General features: G+C 41.2%; 1 protein-coding gene across 2 annotated transcripts in view; it reads left to right on the forward strand.

Moving 5' to 3' along the window:
* The window catches only part of LOC147684820 (cytochrome P450 3A21-like), a 265,486-nt gene that overhangs the window by 86,225 nt on the left and 158,595 nt on the right, over positions 1-20,666 (forward strand). For both annotated transcript variants that reach the window (XM_086940695.1, XM_086940694.1), the window contains exon 3: positions 18,462-18,514. In XM_086940695.1, the coding sequence (XP_086796821.1) occupies positions 18,462-18,514 (53 nt within the window). The remainder of the gene's footprint in view (positions 1-18,461; positions 18,515-20,666) is intronic.

A 20,666-nucleotide genomic window follows, 5' to 3' on the forward strand; every position in this document is an offset into this window, starting at 1 on the left:
GAAATATTGGAATATGAGGCAATGGTGAAGCCAGGAATGTAGCAAATAACAATGAGGTATTAGGGTGTACGCAGCAAGAAAATAACCAATACGACCAGCAGACAAGTAATTCCTGAAATTGGAAAATGATTATGCCACAAAACCAATGAGATATCAGAGTAGCCAGTCTTGTGTACATAAACTACCTCATAAGCAAAGCATGTAAATACAGTGAATGGCTGCAAAGAAGAACAAAGTACATGAGCTTACAATTGAAAATAGTGACTGTAAATGAAAAATTAGCCATCAATCTTTTCCATCTGCCTCACCTTGTAATAGAGTAACTGTCAGGATACCATATTGGGAGAATAAGACAGAGAACAGAGATAGTAAAACTGAGAAGGTCAAGTCAGTCTGACACAAGTTTCACTTATGGCGAAGCAAAAGTTCCAAAACCAAGTGGTGCAAGTGAGAGGGAGAAATGGACCAGTACTCCTGCACGTAAATCTGCCAGTACCATTATTTCTGCCCTTTCAAATGATAGTCACAGTTTGCTTCCACATGAAATAATAAATATTAGGATTGATCATTCAGGCAATATTAGTTCCACCAGTATTGATAGATCCACTGGGCACATGTGCACATTTAATTAAGTAGCATGTTTTCGTGAAAAAGCAAGTGGGCCAGTCTGTTAAGTTTCCTTCCAACACTTGTAGACATCACTGGCAGAAAAGTCATACAAGTAGAATAGGTTGAAGTGTTGTAAGTGGAAGAGAAATGAATAATACAATAGTGTCCATTGACTCTTCCCCTAATGTCACATAAAAGGGGGGAAAAACGGAGCAGTGCTTATAGTCCTACATGTTAATCATTAAGCACTGTTAAGGCAGCAATAATGTGCTTGAAGAAATTTCCTCGAAGAATATTACCAGGAATGCTGAGGAAAACCCTTTCCTAAATGAACTTGGAGAGGGCAGCGTACACCACAAATGCAGCACTATGGCAGGCAAAATTTATTTTTTCAGCCGATATAAAGCGCACTCCTACCGTCGAAGGAGGCGCGGCTCAGAGTCCAAAGAGGCGCGGCCTAGAGACCAGAGAGGCGCGGCCCTGTATTAGCAAGGGCGCCGCCTACGCTATGGAGAGGCCCGGCTTCAAAAGCGTGCGAGTGTCGAGTCATGCGCCTGAAGAACCAGCTATCGCACCGTCATGTCGTGAGACAGGAGTAGGTGCCACCAGCCGCCAGGAGAGACCATCGCTGCAACCTCCATGGTTTCTGGAGACCTCCAGGCACAAAAGGGAATCCCCACTCGAGCAGGTAAGCCTAAGGAGCTCGTCGGGGGTCCGTCATTCAGCGGAGCTCCTCTAGCAGGCGGCCATCTTCCTGCGTGGCCAGACCACGCCCTCTACTCACTGCATTTCAACTCCTGTTCTCCATCATCCATGCATTGGGCATATTTGGCAGATTCCATCACCCCCATTTGTTCAGTCTATCAGACTCAAGTTGCAATGGATTTATATGTCTGAAAGTTGTTTGGGGTAGGTCGCAATTAGACAGCGTACGTTGGCAGCCACAGTCCTGGTCGGCCTTACTCTTGCCACAACAGTGGGGATGCTATCCTGAGTGGCAATACACAGGGCAAAAGGTGGGATGGACAACTAATAAAGCCCCACACCAGAAGTGGATGAGATTTGAGGTGAGCATTTGAAGGCAAGCCATGACTCAGTCAGCCCTAGATTTACGGTGCCCTGCTGAACAGAAGCTGGTGTGCACAGACACCAAAAGGGAGAGACATGGTTATATTTGTTTGAGTACTACAGCACATCCTTATCCATGATAATTATATCTGTTAACAGTAAGAAATTCCCATTTGCTTTCACTGTTTAGATACTCCCACATTAACGAAAAGAACTCTGCTTATTTGAACTGCTCGGTGAAGTCGAGTAGTCTCTCTCCCGCTCTCTCTCTCTCTCTAATCCATTCCCCTTTTCCACTGGGAAAAACAATGAATGCTGGCTTACATTCGTTTAAGTTGCAGAGGCGCATAATAGAAGTGATTACTGACAACTCTGCATACCTGTGCCTGCTGTGCAGAAGGGAACATCAGCTGGGATCTGCATGGAAAGGACACTTGTCATAATCTGTTTACTGTGGTCACCAGACATCTTTTTGGAGTGGAGTAAGTGGAACCAGTGTGACATGGTCTCAAGATATGTGAGTGAAATGTGCCCCAGATTTGATATTTGTGGAGTGGCAACTAGATGTAATTTGTTTGATGTAGAGTGTCGAAGTGATCTTTGTTTCAAGAAGCACTTTTGAGTAATAGCGACGTCAGATATGATCTTTGTAGAATGTACTGCAGGGGCCATATTACACATTGTGCCATGAGGCGTAACAGGTGAGTGCTCCCCCAGGGCACAATAGTATTACAAAGGGGGCCGTAGATGCTTGTGCACCCCCTACTGTAATAATTATAGCTTTGGCGCACATGTTACGACAGAGCTATCATTAGAGGGTGGTCCCTCATTTGCATGAGGGTGTGGCCCATTCAAATGAGGAAATCATTTTGCCTCTGCAGTCTGCACGTGTGCTGTCTTGTGGATGCGGGTGCAGAGGCAAATATGCCGTTAGGAGGTTCACTGAAAGTGTGCTACAAAAAGGTGGTCACAGATTTTTGTATGGGGTAACCCGTGCACTGCTGATGTTTGTAGTTTTCCAAACGGTTAGTTTATGATAGTAGGTGCTCTAAGGTGTCGCCCAACACCCAGGGCGATGTTAGACAATCGTGAAAAGTGTGATCAAAGAACCTTTGATAACATCCCTTAGGCACTCAAGTAGGTGTAATCCTCCACAAAAATGTTCACTGAAAATTCAATATTTTCAACAGAGTTTATTACTCATATTTCAAGTTTATAATGTTTTCCTTTCAAATGATTCAAACGATAAATCCACTGCCATAATGCATACTAATATTCATGTTCCATATTAATATTCATGCTCTATGCTCCAATGCATTTCGGGCTACTAGCCCTTCATCGGGGAGCCTATACAAAAAAAAGACGAACATATCCATCAAGCTGTTTGGTAAATGTAAGAAATGTGAAAGATGAAAAATAACTGAAAATAGTGATAGTTCCTGCTCCTAAGTATACACCAAGTGACGAACAAGGGTCTCGTGTGAAACGTGCTGTTTAACCAGAGATTTGTCGATCAATGAAAAAAACGGGTAATGAAGTAAACACGGTGTGTAGCCAGAGATAACAATCAATAATGTGAGGGAGTTTTAGCCGAGCTATGTTCACCAATGCTTTAATAGCGAACCCAGTCACCCCATTTGATAAGCGTGCTGCGCCAGGAAAGGTAAAGCGGCATTTAAAACTTACTTGTGGCAGGAGTTCTCAGCGTTTCGGAAAAGCGCTGACCGCAGACCGGCATGTTATTCCGGAAATGCGGTGGGGATGTAAATAGCTAGCTTGAATGGTTAGTACGTGAACACGTGATCGCGAGTGAAAGAAATAAAAAGGGGACTGAAAAGAAAACCTTGTGTTGGTGCGAGAAACAATAAAGTAAAAGTACATAGCGAGACACATTACAGGTAATGTAACAATTTGCAAAAGCAAGTCAAATGGTAAACATTCAAATTAATAATATTAATAAAACATCCTTATTAACAAAAAATCCTTATTGACAAAACCACACTGTGGAGAGTGGATCAGAACCGATGCACCCTCATGGTGCACTTATGCTGTTATACAGATATTTACAAGTAGCATGAGAATTCAATCCGTTCGTTCAAGCCGAAGGGCTTGGTCGAATTCAATTTATAAATCCAGAAATTTTCTCTCTGTAGTAGTACCCTATTGTTGTCTCTTCCTTCCAGCTTCTGAACAATTTCCAATGCCATGAATTTCAATTGGGCTATGGTATGATTGGAATCCAAAAAATGTAACGCTATAGATGATTTGAGATTTTTTGTTCGAATGTTAGATTTATGTTCATTGACACGGGTTTTCAACTTGCGTTCTGTTTTGCCCACGTAAACCTTCCCACATGGGCATTTGAGTAGGTAAATTAAGTTCATTGAATCACATGTGGCCGTGACTTTTAGATTGATGTTATGACCTTTCATTGGGTGTGTTAATTTATTGCCTGTGATTACGTTGTGGCAGTTGTTGCAGTTATTGCATGCTCTGGTGCCTTTGTAGATCATGGGTTGTTCTGTAGGATCTTTGAGAATTTCTCCCAGGTTTTTGCCCCTTGTATGTGCAAATATAGGTTTAGCTTCAAACATGTTATTGAAGTCTGTTTCTAATTGTAACATTGGCCAATGTTTTAAAATGACTTTTTTGTACATTGAGCTGACGTTGGAATATTTAGAAACAACGACCATCCGGTCTTCTTCTTTTTTCTTGTTTGGAAATTGTAGAAGTTCTTGTCTGGGCAAATCTTTTACTTCATTTTATGGTGATGCGGACATCCAAGAAGGTTGAATGCGTTGATTAGCTACATTTAGGTTGGTTAATGCATCTGGCAGAACCCATTGTGGAAGAATCACCTAAAGATGTATGTACGCTACATAGATGATTTATTCATCTTATGGAAAGGTTCACGTGACAACTTGGAACTGGCATTAACCAACCTAAATGTAGCTAATCAACGCATTCAATTTACCTGGACCATTGACTTAAACACAATAACCTTCTTGGATGTCCGCATCACCATAAAAGATCACCAAATCACCACAGATATCTTCAGAAAACCAACTGACCGTAACAATATGTTACACTATTCGAGTTTTCACCAACCATCTTTGAAAAACCACCTACCCAAATCTCAACTGTTGAGAGGTAAAAGAATTATCTCGGATCCTATAGTTTTGGAAAACAGAATGGATGAAATGATCAACCGTTTTAAAGCAAGAGAATACCCAGATGATTTACTTGCAAAATCTAAAAATGAAGTAAAAGATTTGCCCAGACAAGAACTTCTACAATTTCCAAACAAGAAAAAAGAAGAAGACCGGATGGTCGTTGTTTCTAAATATTCCAACGTCAGCTCAATGTACAAAAAAGTCATTTTAAAACATTGGCCAATGTTACAATTAGAAACAGACTTCAATAACATGTTTGAAGCTAAACCTATATTTGCACATACAAGGGGCAAAAACCTGGGAGAAATTCTCAAAGATCCTACAGAACAACCCATGATCTACAAAGGCACCAGAGCATGCAATAACTGCAACAACTGCCACAACGTAATCACAGGCAATAAATTAACACACCCAATGAAAGGTCATAACATCAATCTAAAAGTCACGGCCACATGTGATTCAATGAACTTAATTTACCTACTCAAATGCCCATGTGGGAAGGTTTACGTGGGCAAAACAGAACGCAAGTTGAAAACCCGTGTCAATGAACATAAATCTAACATTCGAACAAAAAATCTCAAATCATCTATAGCGTTACATTTTTTGGATTCCAATCATACCATAGCCCAATTGAAATTCATGGCATTGGAAATTGTTCAGAAGCTGGAAGGAAGAGACAACAATAGGGTACTACTACAGAGAGAAAATTTCTGGATTTATAAATTGAATTCGACCAAGCCCTTCGGCTTGAACGAACGGATTGAATTCTCATGCTACTTGTAAATATCTGTATAACAGCATAAGTGCACCATGAGGGTGCATCGGTTCTGATCCACTCTCCACAGTGTGGTTTTGTCAATAAGGATTTTTTGTTAATAAGGATGTTTTATTAATATTATTAATTTGAATGTTTACCATTTGACTTGCTTTTGCAAATTGTTACATTACCTGTAATGTGTCTCGCTATGTACTTTTACTTTATTGTTTCTCGCACCAACACAAGGTTTTCTTTTCAGTCCCCTTTTTATTTCTTTCACTCGCGATCACGTGTTCACGTACTAACCATTCAAGCTAGCTATTTACATCCCCACCGCATTTCCGGAATAACATGCCGGTCTGCGGTCAGCGCTTTTCCGAAACGCTGAGAACTCCTGCCACAAGTAAGTTTTAAATGCCGCTTTACCTTTCCTGGCGCAGCACGCTTATCAAATGGGGTGACTGGGTTCGCTATTAAAGCATTGGTGAACATAGCTCGGCTAAAACTCCCTCACATTATTGATTGTTATCTCTGGCTACACACCGTGTTTACTTCATTACCCGTTTTTTTCATTGATCGACAAATCTCTGGTTAAACAGCACGTTTCACACGAGACCCTTGTTCGTCACTTGGTGTATACTTAGGAGCAGGAACTATCACTATTTTCAGTTATTTTTCATCTTTCACATTTCTTACATTTACCAAACAGCTTGATGGATATGTTCGTCTTTTTTTTGTATAGGCTCCCCGATGAAGGGCTAGTAGCCCGAAATGCATTGGAGCATAGAGCATGAATATTAATATGGAACATGAATATTAGTATGCATTATGGCAGTGGATTTATCGTTTGAATCATTTGAAAGGAAAACATTATAAACTTGAAATATGAGTAATAAACTCTGTTGAAAATATTGAATTTTCAGTGAACATTTTTGTGGAGGATTACACCTACTTGAGTGCCTAAGGGATGTTATCAAAGGTTCTTTGATCACACTTTTCACTACAAAAAGGTGGCACACTTTCAGTGCACCACCTAAAGGCAACCCTCTGCAGGGGAGAAAGGAGGTCCCATCGACTCCAACCCCCCCCCCCCCCAAAGACATCCCCCTGCAGGTGGGTACAGTCACTCACTGCAACCCCCTACAAGGAGATCTATCTCCCCTCTTGAAAGTGCAGGCAGGTTGCCACCGCTTTCTTTGTGATACAGTGCCTGGCACACCTTTTGAAAGGTGTATTATGGCGCAAACAGGAAAAGTGTGGCAGATTCATAATATGGCCCCAGATTTATTCTGTGGCAAATGGAAACTAAATGTGATTGTGGGAAATTGACCTCAGAAACTATCTGTGTAGGTTAACTCTAAATGGGATATGTTTAGATGAATCTAGGTGTGATCTTCATGATGGGGACATCAGAAAAGATATTTAAAACATAAACAGAATAAGATAGCACACAGCTGAAATTCAAGGTTGAACTCTTCAACTGCTTCACTATTCCAGGTGGCAATATATCGACTTATAACAACAGGCATGCTAGACACTCTGTTCATCACTTCATGTATTTCATTACAGGAAAAAAAATCCATTCATATCACTTTTGGCCGAAACAAGTTTTGTCCTTCTGATGAACTGTTTCATGCTTAATTTGTAAATAATTTAAAATGCGAAGTTGGAGTCCATTAATGCAATTCATTGATCAAATATAATTCATTTTCATTTTAAAATACTGAAAAGATAAATCGTGTTGGGTACACCTTTATAAATGGATGTTCTTTAATTAAATACATAAAATAATAGAAACGAATGACAGGGAATAAAGAATTGACGTGCAGCATGGACACTGAGATCAGAATGGCAAGGAACCAAAATGTAATTTGTGTGCCAGAGGTGCAAGACATGATTTGCCTGACAGGGATGTCAGAAAGAAGTTTGATAGCGGAGTCGTGTAATTCCTGTGGCAGGAATACCAGGTGTGATCCGTGTGGCAGGGCCAAAAGATGTTCTTTTAGGTGTTTAGTTGACGGCGCATGCACTGTCTCTTTGAGACATGTTGTTTACTTTTAGTGGGCTTGGAGTCCGCACATTACTTACCATTGGTGGACTTCAAAGCCACTCTCTGCTGGTCAGTTCTGCGGCCGGCTATTCCCTCTTCTTGCATGTGACCCTCCTATAGAGCATGGCCCAAGTACTTGTGTCCTTACACAGCTTGCACTTTTGGGACCTATTTTTTCTTTTTGTAGAGACACTACGGAGTGCATCTTTCCAAGCCGACTCTGTCATTTGCTTGTGGTTTTAGGCTCTCCAGCTTGACTTCGTCTCTCCAATGAGTACTTGCTATCGGTAAACAAGCCTTTAAATCTTTATTCTTATCTTGTCTCATTTGGTGTGCATTCAAGGTTAAAGGTCAAATGTCAAAGTTTGTATTCCGAGGGGACTTGGTGTTTACTTTACTTTCACTGTCTGCAAAGTGAGAGAATATATGTGCCAATCCATCCTCCTGAGTACCTATGATAGAGGACAGGCTGAAGGATTGTTTCTTTTCTAACACACAACAAAAATAAACTGTGCTGATATTTCACAATACGTCAGAATGAGAACAGTGGAAATGAAGCCATTTCTTTTGTAATTCTGAAGTGTGGTGCAAACAAATATTTTAATATGATCAAAACAAATCAATACACTTGGTGACGACATTTCCAAACATTATCATTTGTGCGCGGTTAAACTCTATATCTGTTCAATTGGAAATGTGTTGTCTGTAATGGCAGTGCACTATCACACCATGCACACTTCACACTACACCACTCCACTTTACACTACTCCACTCTGTAGCACTCTACACCACTTCACTCTGCTCCACTCTATGGCATGCCACTCCACTCCACGCCATGCCACTCCACTCCACTCCACTCCACTCCATGAGACCCCACTGTAAGACACGATATGACACAGCTTGCCACACCACTCTACACCTCTCCTCCCTCCACTCCTTTCTACACCACTCCAATTATCCCCAAACCACTCCTATATACCCCAACCCAAACTTCCCTACTCCACTCCAATATACCCCACTTCACTACAATCTACTCTACTCCACTCCAATCTACCATTCCAATCTACCATACTCTATTCCATCCAACCTGCTCCACTCCAACGTACCCCACTCCACCCTAATCTACTGCCACTCTACTGCACTTCAATCTACCACCTCTACTCCACTCCAATTTACCCCACTTTATTCCACTTCAATCTACCCTACTGCACTCTACAACAACCTCCCCCACTCCACTCTACCCTACTCCAATCCACCTAATCTACCCCCTACAACCCATCTACCATGCTCCACTCTAATCCAATCTACCCCTCTCCACTTCCCCCAATCTTTCCCACTCAAAGCTACCGCACTCCAATCTAACCCTCACCACCCTAATCTACCCCACTCCCGTCTAGCCCAGTCTACTCCACTACAATCTACTTCACTTCAATCTACTGCACTCCCCTGTAGCCAATTCACCCCACCCCACCCCACTCCTCTCCACTCCAACCTACCCTACTCCACTCTAATGTATCCCTCTTCAAACTACCCCACTCCATTCCAACCTACCTCACTCTATTCTAATCTACCTGACTCTAATCCACCCAATCTACACTGGTCCAAGAACACCAGTCTACTCCAATCTGCCCCACTCTACCCCATCCACTTCAATGTATGCCAATCCACCCCACTTGAATTTTCCCCAATCTATCCCAATATGCCTCATTTCACTCTACCACAATGTACCCCGATCTACTGTGCTCCTATCTACATCAGTCCACCCAAATCTACCCCAATCCACCCAAATCTATCCCACTCCACTCTACCTCACCCCAATCTACTCCACTCCAATCTACCACACTCTTTTTAACTCAATCTGCTCTAGTCTACCCCGCTCCACTTTACCTCATTCTACTCCTATACACCCCACTACAATATACCCCACTCTACCCCACTGCCCTCTAAACCAATCTACCTCCATTCCACGATATCCCAATCTATGCCTCTGTACTATAAACAAATCTACCTCACTCCATGCTACTCTAAACCAACCTACCCCACTCCACACTACCTCAGTCTACCCCACTCCACACTACTCAAATCTACCCCATTCCATTCCACTCCAATGTACCCCACCCAACACCACACAACTAACATTTAGCCATGCTGAACAGCAGCCACACTAGTGTACAACATGACAAAAACACATTACCATAGGTAAGAGCTCTCGCATTGGCAAGACTTATTGGCTTTGCAAATGCCTGTTGCGAGAGTGATCCCATATGCGATTTGTGCTGTGCAAATGCCACAGATGATCTCTGTGAGCAGGAAGGTTTTTTTTGTGGCGTAAGGAGAGGGGCACAACATGTGATATTTGTATGGAAGAGTGAAAATTAAAATCTCACAATAAGCAAGAGAAATGATTTTTAATCCCGGGTACTGTTCTACTTTCCTTTCCTAGTATTTGCATGATTTGAACCTTTCTTGCCTCTCACCCAGTAGTCTTACACCTGCGCTGTCTGGAGGCTCTCTTGGTTAGTCTTCATAAGAGACATCTGTCATGGCCAAAGTGTTATGAAGTAGATAATGAGTGATAGAGGGCAAAACACGTACACATTTGTGGCCTGATTACAAGTTTGGTGGTCCCAAAATCGGGTTCACCTCCACCAACTAGGCTGTCCGCCCGCTGTATTACGAGTTTGGTGGTTTGCTGAACGAAAGACCGCCAGAGCACCAGCTATTCGCCAACTGCTGCAACTGCAGTCGAGGAAAAGCAGCTGTCATAGGGTAGTACAGAGAAGTTCACCGCTGTCCGTACAATGAGTTGGCTTTCCGCCCAGCTAACCAACGCGGTGAGACCGCCTGCTTCGAATCTGCAGGATTTAGGGTGCAGACTCACCCGTTTCCCTTACCTCTCTTCAGTCACCGGTGTGGATAGCTTCCTCCAGGGCTCGGCTTCACAGCAGCATCTTGATCCAGACGGAAATTACCCTATTGTTGCCGAAATCCAGGTAAGTCCATTTTGCAGTATTTACCCATGGGCTGGACTGGGCACATATGGTCCAGACACCAGCAATGTGAAAGTACTGGTAGTAGGTTTTTTTCACGTGTCATGCATATGTGTACACTGCAGTCATAAAATACACACCTGCATCAATACATATGAAAAAATGGACACCGCCTTCAGAAACACCGCTGCCAGCCCATTGGGAACATCGTAATACGGCGGATGAGAAACTGCCATCACAGCGGTCTTCTAGGGACCGCTGCTGCCACAGTACAGCAGTTGGACTGCCAAACTCATAACCAGGCCCTTAGTCTCATGTGTGAGTAAAATATGTTTTCGCCCTATTACGTGAGTCACAGCCACTCTCTCCTTGCTGACTATTTGCATGTGGACAATGCAGTGAGCTAACTAAAGGTAGTGCCACTGGATTTATTGTGGTAGAGAAGTCTGAATTTTGTAGCAGAATGGACTAAATGTAGCAAGAAAGGGCAAATTATGTGGCATTATGTGGCACATTTTATAGTCTTATTATTTCACAATTTTTAAAATTTAAACCAGCTTAATAAGAAAGGACTCCAAATACTTATGAAAGGAAATTGTATATAGTCACCAGAGCCTATTGAAAAAGTGACTCACCAACAAGTAGTGATTTTGTTTTGCATCGATGGTCATGAACACTATTTTATCATAGCTTCCCTCATGATTCCAAGAGCAAAATAGTGTGTGTTACAATAAGTGTTACAATAAGTGTGCACAAGTAGACTTGTTTTATGTTGGTGCATCTCTTTTGCTGCATTTAGCAGAAAACAATCTTCCATGTATATGTTTATGGTGACACACACTGTTTTACTCTTGGAATCAGAAGGAGAAATGTAAAAAAGTTGTGCCTCTTTCATTCTGCCTATCAGCGGTATATTTTAGAAACAGTCTTTGGCTTTTCTTTTATTGCTCCTTTCAAGCTTCTCTTTCCTATAACAAAGAGCCCTGGAGAACTGTAGCATACAGGCTGAACTGGCCTTATATTCTACTGGGCGTTTCCCTAACGAGCTGGACAGTGGCGGCTCCTTGCTATGGCGGAGGAGCGTCACCCTACTGAATAAAAGGAACACTTAAATGATAAGAACTATTGTTATTATCATTTTAGGTTTTTTTTGCAGTCAATGTCTGCCGCGGGGTGGGGGGGGGACTGGACACAGCAGCAGAGGAGCACTCGTTAAGTGGGCATGACTGCTTTACTCGCCTTCTCGGGCCGGCCAAACAGTCATGTGTACTTTGCATCTTCTCCACCAGGCTGCGATCAAGCAAAGCTTCCCATTCCCCATCTGAGCACCGATCCACGGCACATGCAGCATTGAGATTAGCTCTGGGGAACTTGAGAGCTGGGTGCTTCCTGCAGCTGGTCAGGACTGCATGAAGAAGGAAGAGCACGGAGAATGGAGGAGAGGTGGTGGCTGGCCATTTCAGGTAAGTGTTTTTTTTTTCTTCGTCCCCTGTCTCCACCTCCCCCCAGATCACCACCCAAATCCGGTAGCAGCCGCTACTGGACCTGGAGCCTTTACACACCCTTTTTCACCAGAGAAAAAATAACCACACAAGACACACTGCTGGCACCTGTGCTGTAACAATCCTTTCTGTTGGGATACTTGCACTGTGGCTGCACATGCTGTGAATGAATACATTCAATGGGGAGCTTCATGTGATGAGGGGGGAAGAGGAGCAGCGTGCAAGACCAGCAAAGTATGCAGGCTTCACTTGTACATAAAGAACATGTACAGCACATGAAACAGCAGTGCAGAACACACACAGACTAAAAAGGTATCATATGGTGTTAGCTTTGTGTTTTATCAAACACACACAATAGTAATTCAGTTGGAAGCACAAGATTCTAGCCAAACCAGCCATGCACAGCATGGGTGAAGGCACAGGATGCAAGGGGGTGTGTGTCTGTGTGAGAGAGAGAGAAAGAGAGAAAGAGAGAGAGAGAGAGAGAGAGAGAGAGAGAGAGAGAGAGACAGAGACAGAGACAGAGACAGAGCAATGAAGCAGGGATGGTTTCAACATTTTTGTCAGGGCTTGTTTTGGTTCCCCAGTGAGGCCCTGGCGGCATATGTCACATATGTGTAATGTTAGTGACATGCTATAAGGGACTGTGAGATTTAAGACATAAGACCTTAAAAAGAAAAATGCGGTAGTGTTTGTATGTACTCTGTGTGCCCTCTTGAAGTAACTGCAAATCTAACAGTGGTGTTTCTCACAAATAATGAAACAATATTTTGTTGTGAAAACGAAGGAATAGTTGTTTCTACATTTAAATATGTAAAGATTTTGATAACCTCCCTTTCCCAGTCCATGAAATGTAGACATTAATACTGCCTCAGAAGATTGTCATGCATTAGCACCAGCTTAACACTTAAATGCAGCAATCAACAACTGAAGGTGGCCGGTTTTACTTAGATTATTTCTTCGTTTATAGCATATTAAATAAACAAATTATCATTATACATAGCACAATATTTTAATAAGTAACATTAAAAAACATGTAATAGAACGCAAGATTATGAAACCACGGTCAATAATACAAAACAGCAACAAATTTAATCAACAAATGATGCTAAGAAAATGAGTGAGTTGGGAAGTAACCAAAATCAAATGGGATGTTGCAAGCCAGGTCAATTACTGTCCTTGTTCCAGGACCCCGAGGTTCTGAACATCCATCTGACAAATGTCAGGGCACAAGTGCAAACCTGGCTAGTACGACCTTGGAGAGATAACAAAAAAAGATGCAGACCGTATTGTTTGTATTGAGTCAAAGGTGAACATGGGTTTTAAATATTTTCTCTATGGAGCAAATACATAAATCAGTTGAACTATAGTTTTTAATGCGTCTATACTTCAGGCTTAGTCAGCCTTAACTCAGAATAATGAAAGCTAAAATGTAAATACTGGAGTCACATTTTTATGGAGGTTGGTACCATTAAATATCTCTGTGGGGTCAGGGAGGAATCTGTAGGTGTCTGTGAGCCCTAGTATAATCCTAAGGGCGGAAAGTAGATTTCTATTGACATACTGAACTTTGATATTTTCTTCATTTTAACTTTAACCTCCTTCAAGAAAATATTCTGACATGGCCATGTCAAATGTCACTTTTAGTTAAGGAGTAAACTCATTATAAATAAAGATGGCTACATTTTTAGCGAGAGCGTATGAACCCAGCTGTCTATAAATTGAAAAAAGAAAAGTCACCTAATCAAACATTTTAACTATGTCTTAAACCCTATTCAAGTCATACAATTTCACGTGGAGTACTCTGTCTAACCCTAAAATACTCCTAGGATCAGATACTTCAAGATATTCCAAATTCAGCATTAAGTTTACCTTTTGAATAAGCTAGAGCAATAATGAAGAACAGGGGCAATGATGCCAATATAAACCTCCAAAACCATGGAGTAAGATTATGTTGTATTTTGAGTTTTATTATTTAATGAAGCCAGTTGTTTAGACCAAGATAGATTAGAGTACATGGTAGTTGCTAAATATTCATACGTTTGAATTGTCTCTAGGCTTCAACCTTTATGTGGCAAAGTAATCCTCGCAGGTCTACCAAATGTCATAATTGTAGTTTTAGGTATATTCATACTAAGCCATTTATTTTTTACAATACGGGAGAATAAAATCCTAGATCCACTGAAGCACAATAGGGGTTTCATCCATTGATATGAGTTTATTGTGTTTGCTGCCCCGGTTAGGGGGATGCCATTTAATCATAGACACTAGGAAAATAGATAGGTCACACATATAGTTTAAGGTTTGGGGGGCAAAATGCAGTCCTGCTTGACACCAGTGATGGTTGGCATCCTATTGATATATTCCTAGTAATTATCAATTTGTCTTTTCACCCAATTCAAATCATGTAGCTTTTACGTAAAATACAACAGCATAGGGCTAATGTTCCATCTTAGGCTGAAGACTCTTCTGTCAACCCTGTTAGAACCATTAACAAAATCATTGAAATAATATTAGGCTGCAACTTTATTCATTTGTACCACCTGACCAGAACATGGCCAAATAAAGGGCTTAATTTAGATCTTGGCGGATGGCTTACTCTGTCACAGCGGTGACGGATATCCTGTCTGCCAAAATATAAATCCCATTATATCCTATGAGATTTATATTTCAGCGGAAGCGATATCCATCATCAATGTGATGGAGTAACCTGTCCGCCAAGAACTAAATCAGGCCCTGAATCTTCAGCTTTTGGAATAAACATGATTGTAACTTGTAATTAAAGTAATATAAATGAGAATTGCAGAAAAAGAAACATGATCAACAGTTTTATATCTGAAAATAAGGTTGTCCGCCATTCGAGCATGTCACAAGGAATTACATTTAACATTGGATGGGTGTCATTGACGTAGGCGTGCTAGTCTTTTTCACTTATGCCACAATCAGGGTGGATGTTTTTTGCTGAGTTATCTCAGAAGATATGTCAAGAAGAGATACCCATTCTTGTTCCCTACTATTTAGGTGTATTTGTCAGTAACACTATGTACATCTTTTTAAGTCATTATGGTATTTTGTGTGTTGGTAAGTGTATTTAATGCTCAAAGTGCAAATAGATGAGCTTTATACATTTTTTTATAGAAGCACTTTATTGTCATTTTGCCGGTAAACTTTAAACTTTTTGCCTCGTACAGTAGGAGGATGGACACAAAGAGCTGAGTTAATGTCACAAGGAGATGGAATGAGCCCCGCAAAATAACTACCCCACGTAAACAATAGGTGCTATGAATTAGATCGATAACATATTTGTGAGGGCATCCCCTGGCTAGATAAATCATCTCCTCCAATTTTCCACACCCATCCATTCCCTTTGTTTCCACCTCGAGCGAAGGGCCTACTGAGAAGGCCCAACTGCGAGCAATGTCACGTGTAACCAGTAAAGTGCCCAGGCCGGCCATAGGCCTGTCTCCCCTGTGCCCCCCTCCCCACCAATTCATCAAGGATCCCAAGTAAAGCAATTTTCGAATCAACATCTATAGTCATACCCACAACAGCAGATAACACAGCAAGAACAGAAAACAAAAACCTTTCTATCACAGGGCATTGCCAAACAACATTAAAAAAATCCCTGCTTGGTTCCCGCACCTACGACATGCCGGGGAGCTTTGCCCTGCGCAGTCAGAGAGGGGTCATGTATGACTGATGGAGGTATTAAAATTTGGTAAAGCAGAGACTGGCTGAGCTAGCTAAGTTGCAAGGAGCCATGCAGGCCCCACACCAGTCCGCTTCATCCCAAGACCCTACCTAGCCCTCGCGCGTTTTCTTCAGTAATAATAGTGTTTCTGGTGAGTGTATCACTGGTGTCTATAAATCTAGGATATTCAGCCCTTGCTCTCGTGGCCCATGAGGATTTTGTTTTCCAGGGGACTGTATGCAGGGAAATCCTGAAGCTCATCACTATGAGCATGCAGGGCATGTGTGAGTTTTAGATAACAGTAACATTGGGGGGATGGCATCTGACATTCCGTCTGGAGTTCTTGAAAGGAATTCATATATTGATCACCCCAAACATCACCAAGACACTACAGCCCAATAAAGTGCAATCCCTTGAATCCCCCTAAGTAGGAGACCAGATGTTTACTTTTAATGCAGTCCCCATTTAAAACAGGATTTAAGAGAGGAATAAAATGTAGAATTACTCTGAAGGCGGGGAAGGGGTTACCTGATGGTGGGTGGGTCACTACACAGGTAAGTACAAGGACAATATTGCCTACGTCCCCCAAAAAAAGCTTGTCAACAGCATTGATCTTTTAAATGTCTTAGCTAAACTGCTGGACCGGATTCGAATTTTATCCAAATTAGCTTGAGTCCTCTTTATGGCATCATTGGTTTGGATACCACAAACATAACAGGGTTTGTTTCTAACTATTACAGGCTCTGTCATTCAAGAGAAAACAACATGTTATAAGAGGATGGTTGCTATCAAACGTATGAATGAATGCATAATCATAGACGTGGACAGAAAACCAGGCATAGACACAAGTATAGTCAAAGAAAGCTCAGGAAATGGGAAGATATATATGGGTTAAGTCAAGAGGTGAATCCAGTGGAAATCTTTATTTTAGTGATCTCAGTTGCACACTCATGAGCTCATGGGAGAGCTCTTTGCCACTGGGATTACTTCTGGACATATGAAACACAGAGGGACGAAGCCAAATAGAGTGTTGCAGGCATAGATATTAACATCATAGTCTTCTGTCCCAAATAATAAACAGTTGAAATCACTTGTGAACATATTAGGAAGATGTGCATATTATGATTATTATAAGTTTACATGCAAAGGGACCTCATATTCCTTTGGTGGGAGTTAGACCTACATTTCATAAAATAAAAGAAAAAAAACATCTTGACATTGGTTGCACTTGAAATGAGAACATTGTTATAACCGGGTAGCTGACCAGGTCCGGTGAACCACAAGTGGTGTTTACCACTGTAATGAGTCACCTTTAGGCGTTCATGGGTTGAGGGTACAGCTCTGATGCCTAAGACAGTGTAAACTTCAAATGCCAAATTAGAGATGTGCCCACATTCCTGCAGACACACAAAAACATAATTCTGAAGGAAGGTGAAGGAAGATGTCATCCTCTCAGTTTGCTATATGTCTACACAAGTCTACAATATTTCATGTGCACATGTCACATTTGAAAGACATACACGAGTTAGGTCTCTTATTTCATAACCATTCTTGTGTATGGGGTGAATTGTTAATTCAAGAATCTCACCAGTAAAATTCAAGCTGATCCAGGTGGCACCAGCGTAATCACTCGTTCTGTTGTTCAAAATATTGATTACCTCTCAGATATAATTGATTGTTTTAAGTGGTTTGCAATAGAAGCATTATACAGACTTGAACCAGTAAGGTTACTGAATCATGCATGTGGTGAGCTGTGGTGAAACAGATCCACAGTATTATGTAGAGCATTAATTGAAGTTGGCTGTAAATAAGCTGGATAAGGTATATCATATTCAGGTTATATTATATGTACAGATTGTGTAAATGTTGAGAAAGTTTTAGGACACGAAGGGTATTGCTGTGTTTGAGAGAGTAACTCTAGTGCATTTTTCCAGTGGGTCAATTTTGGCCTCCAGGAATTCTACCCTTTTGCACTGACTTGTGTTAATATTGTTTACATCTGATATCCTATTAATAATTTCAATATATTTTCCCCTATCAAAAGGTCTTCTGAGTGAAATAGAGAAATAAATATTAATTTATATAACTAACGACAAAGGTTTTTTTTCTTCCTGTTAATATTTGGAGATGGTCAATGTGAGTGGTTCAACGCAACATCTAGGTAAATGGGCTGTGCTAATTTGGAAGACCTACCACCTTTATTACAATTATTTGATTCCTTGCCTTTGGGAAAAAAATAGATGCCCATATTAGGCAATAGGCAGCCCGATTAATGATAGTCTTGGCCGTAGAAGGGGTTTGTGACCAGATGCTCTGGATGTCATTCCTTAAAGGGGTTACCCCCTGATAACCTTCTTTAAGACTTTTCCCTATTTATACTGGAGTGTTATGATCACCATGTCAATAGCGCCTTTTTCCCAATTATCAATCACAAAGCTACGCTTGACCATTTTTTAGTTTGATTGTGGGTTGTTGGCTTGGTTTATTGCAGATTAATAAGAATGTATGTCCCAAATTCAAAGGGAATACTGATCAACATTATTTAAATCAAACGTAACTATTGTGTATTCATTTTGTTTACTCTTTCATCATTAACCACCTTGACTTGTCTTACTTTGTAGGGTTTACTGGAGTTTGACATGGAGTGTTTTACAAAATATGGAAAAGTCTGGGGGTAAGTGTAAGCTGTTTATTCTTAGTCATTGCAATTTTTGTTTGAAATAGCGCCCTTGTTATCGATCTATGAAATCTGTTTTTCTCAGTTCCTGTTAACATTTTGGAGGTATGGCAACAACACAGGGGTCAAATGTACTAACATGATTTAGACTGATCACATTTTGCCCTTCATTCAATGAGCATGTATGTCATGGTGCTTTGCCAATGGCTGATATTCTTAAATGCAGATTAATGAACATGTGATAGGCTGGTTTAATTCTCAGACTTAATTAGACATCTTGAAATAGTCTTTTATAGGACTACATGAACAGCAATTCACATATATGAAAAATGGAACACTCACGAAAACAGTGTCATGCAATATTTATGTTCTTCTGTCGTGAAAATAAAAGCAGTTGTTATAAAGATGCTTGTATTATTATTTAACATAAACATCAGTTTAGCACTTTCATATGAGATTTAATATTTATTGAAAAAGTCGTAAAGTGTTGGAAAGTCTTGAATCATACATTAGGATGAAATAACTTCAGAAATTAACATATTTGGGGGCATATTATCAAGGGGGTTTATCTCCGCTTTTTTAGCTTTAAAAGCCAAGAAAGCGGAGATAAAATTATCTCCCTATTACCTAGCTGTCGCTAACACCAGTTAGCGACAGCTAGTAGGAGATAGCGACCATCTTGGGCCCCACTTTGCATGTCAGTGATATTTATCACTAATGACATGCAAAGTGGGCGTGCCAAGATGTTAGCGACTGAAAACAGTCGCTAACATCGCTATCTCCTATTACCAACTTTTGGAGATATTCGCGCTAGGCGCGAATATCTCCAAAAGCTAATACCTGCCCTGAGCAGTTCTTAGCCATGTTATCCAATGGGAGGTGGATAACATGGCTAGGAGCATTAGCTCGGTAATGCATAAATATCACGGACTTTTCAGCGATATTCATGCATTGCGGCGATTTTTATCGCATTTGCGATAAACTTTGGTAATACCAAGGTTTATTTGTGGTAAAAATCGCCGCAGCTCTGCGGTAAATTATTGTCTCTAATCAAGCAATAGCGATAATTATCGCTATTGCTTGGTAATATGCCCCTAGGTCCCTTAAGTACAGCAACCTCGGCCAGACATTTTGGCATTAAGGTGCTCACTACCAATTAGGTAGGTGAAAACATGTGACATTGCTAGCATTGCCTTCAAAACAATGGTATGGGAGGTCAGGGCACCAGCCTACAAGGAGGGAAGAGATATCTTTCAGTTTCACAAAGGAAGAAAAAATATACGTTCCCCCAAAACTAAAATTACAAAACCAATAAGGGTATCCCTCTGCCTAGTCGAAAAAGCTAGGGGGTGCTTCATCGAAAGAGACATGGTGCACTTCACCAGTAGGTACCACCTCTGCACAAGATGGGAAAAGGAAAAATAATCTTTTTTTATGTATCACCCTCACCCACTCTAGTAGTGACATGCTTCATCATCCGGTTCATCCTGGCCCATAAAAACCTTGATGGGCTCGACCGTATTCCAGGGAGCTCTTTGAATATTATGGTGTCCGGGGAAAGCTATGCGTAATAAAAATGGCTCATCCATACTCAAGGTATCCATTTATTAGTGGGGTGGATGGGCACAGAATAAAAAAAATTATATTGGGGGACAATGAAGGATGACCCTCGTAGCACCCACATGTTTCTTCCCTACTCTAATGGCCAAATAATTGGCCAAGGCATTCGTTAGGGCAAGTTCTTTTTTCTATCACTTCTTCAATAACATCCTGTGAATGGCTTTTCACTGTGGCATGCACATAAAAATATGGAAGTATTGTACTTGTTTGATAATGGTATCTGTGGTACTGAAAGGCGGGTGTGAGCGGAACCAAGTAGATGCACAGGTGGTTACAGACCCTTGAAGGCGGTCTGATAACAAGTCCAAAAATCCCTCCGACCCACGTGGGGAGTGCAATACTCACTTTGCATGCCATATTTTATGTGCATAACACAGTGAAACCATAATAAGCCCTGGACACCATATTTTTTAAAGAGCTCCTTGGAATACAGTTGAGCCCATCCTCGCTTTTAGGGGCCAGGACGAACCTGATAATGAAGCATGCCACTATTAGCGTGGATGAGGGTTATACATAAAAAAGGATTAAT

This window comes from Lissotriton vulgaris, chromosome 10 (assembly GCF_964263255.1).
Source record: "Lissotriton vulgaris chromosome 10, aLisVul1.2, whole genome shotgun sequence".
Taxonomy (NCBI): Eukaryota; Metazoa; Chordata; class Amphibia; order Caudata; family Salamandridae; genus Lissotriton; species Lissotriton vulgaris.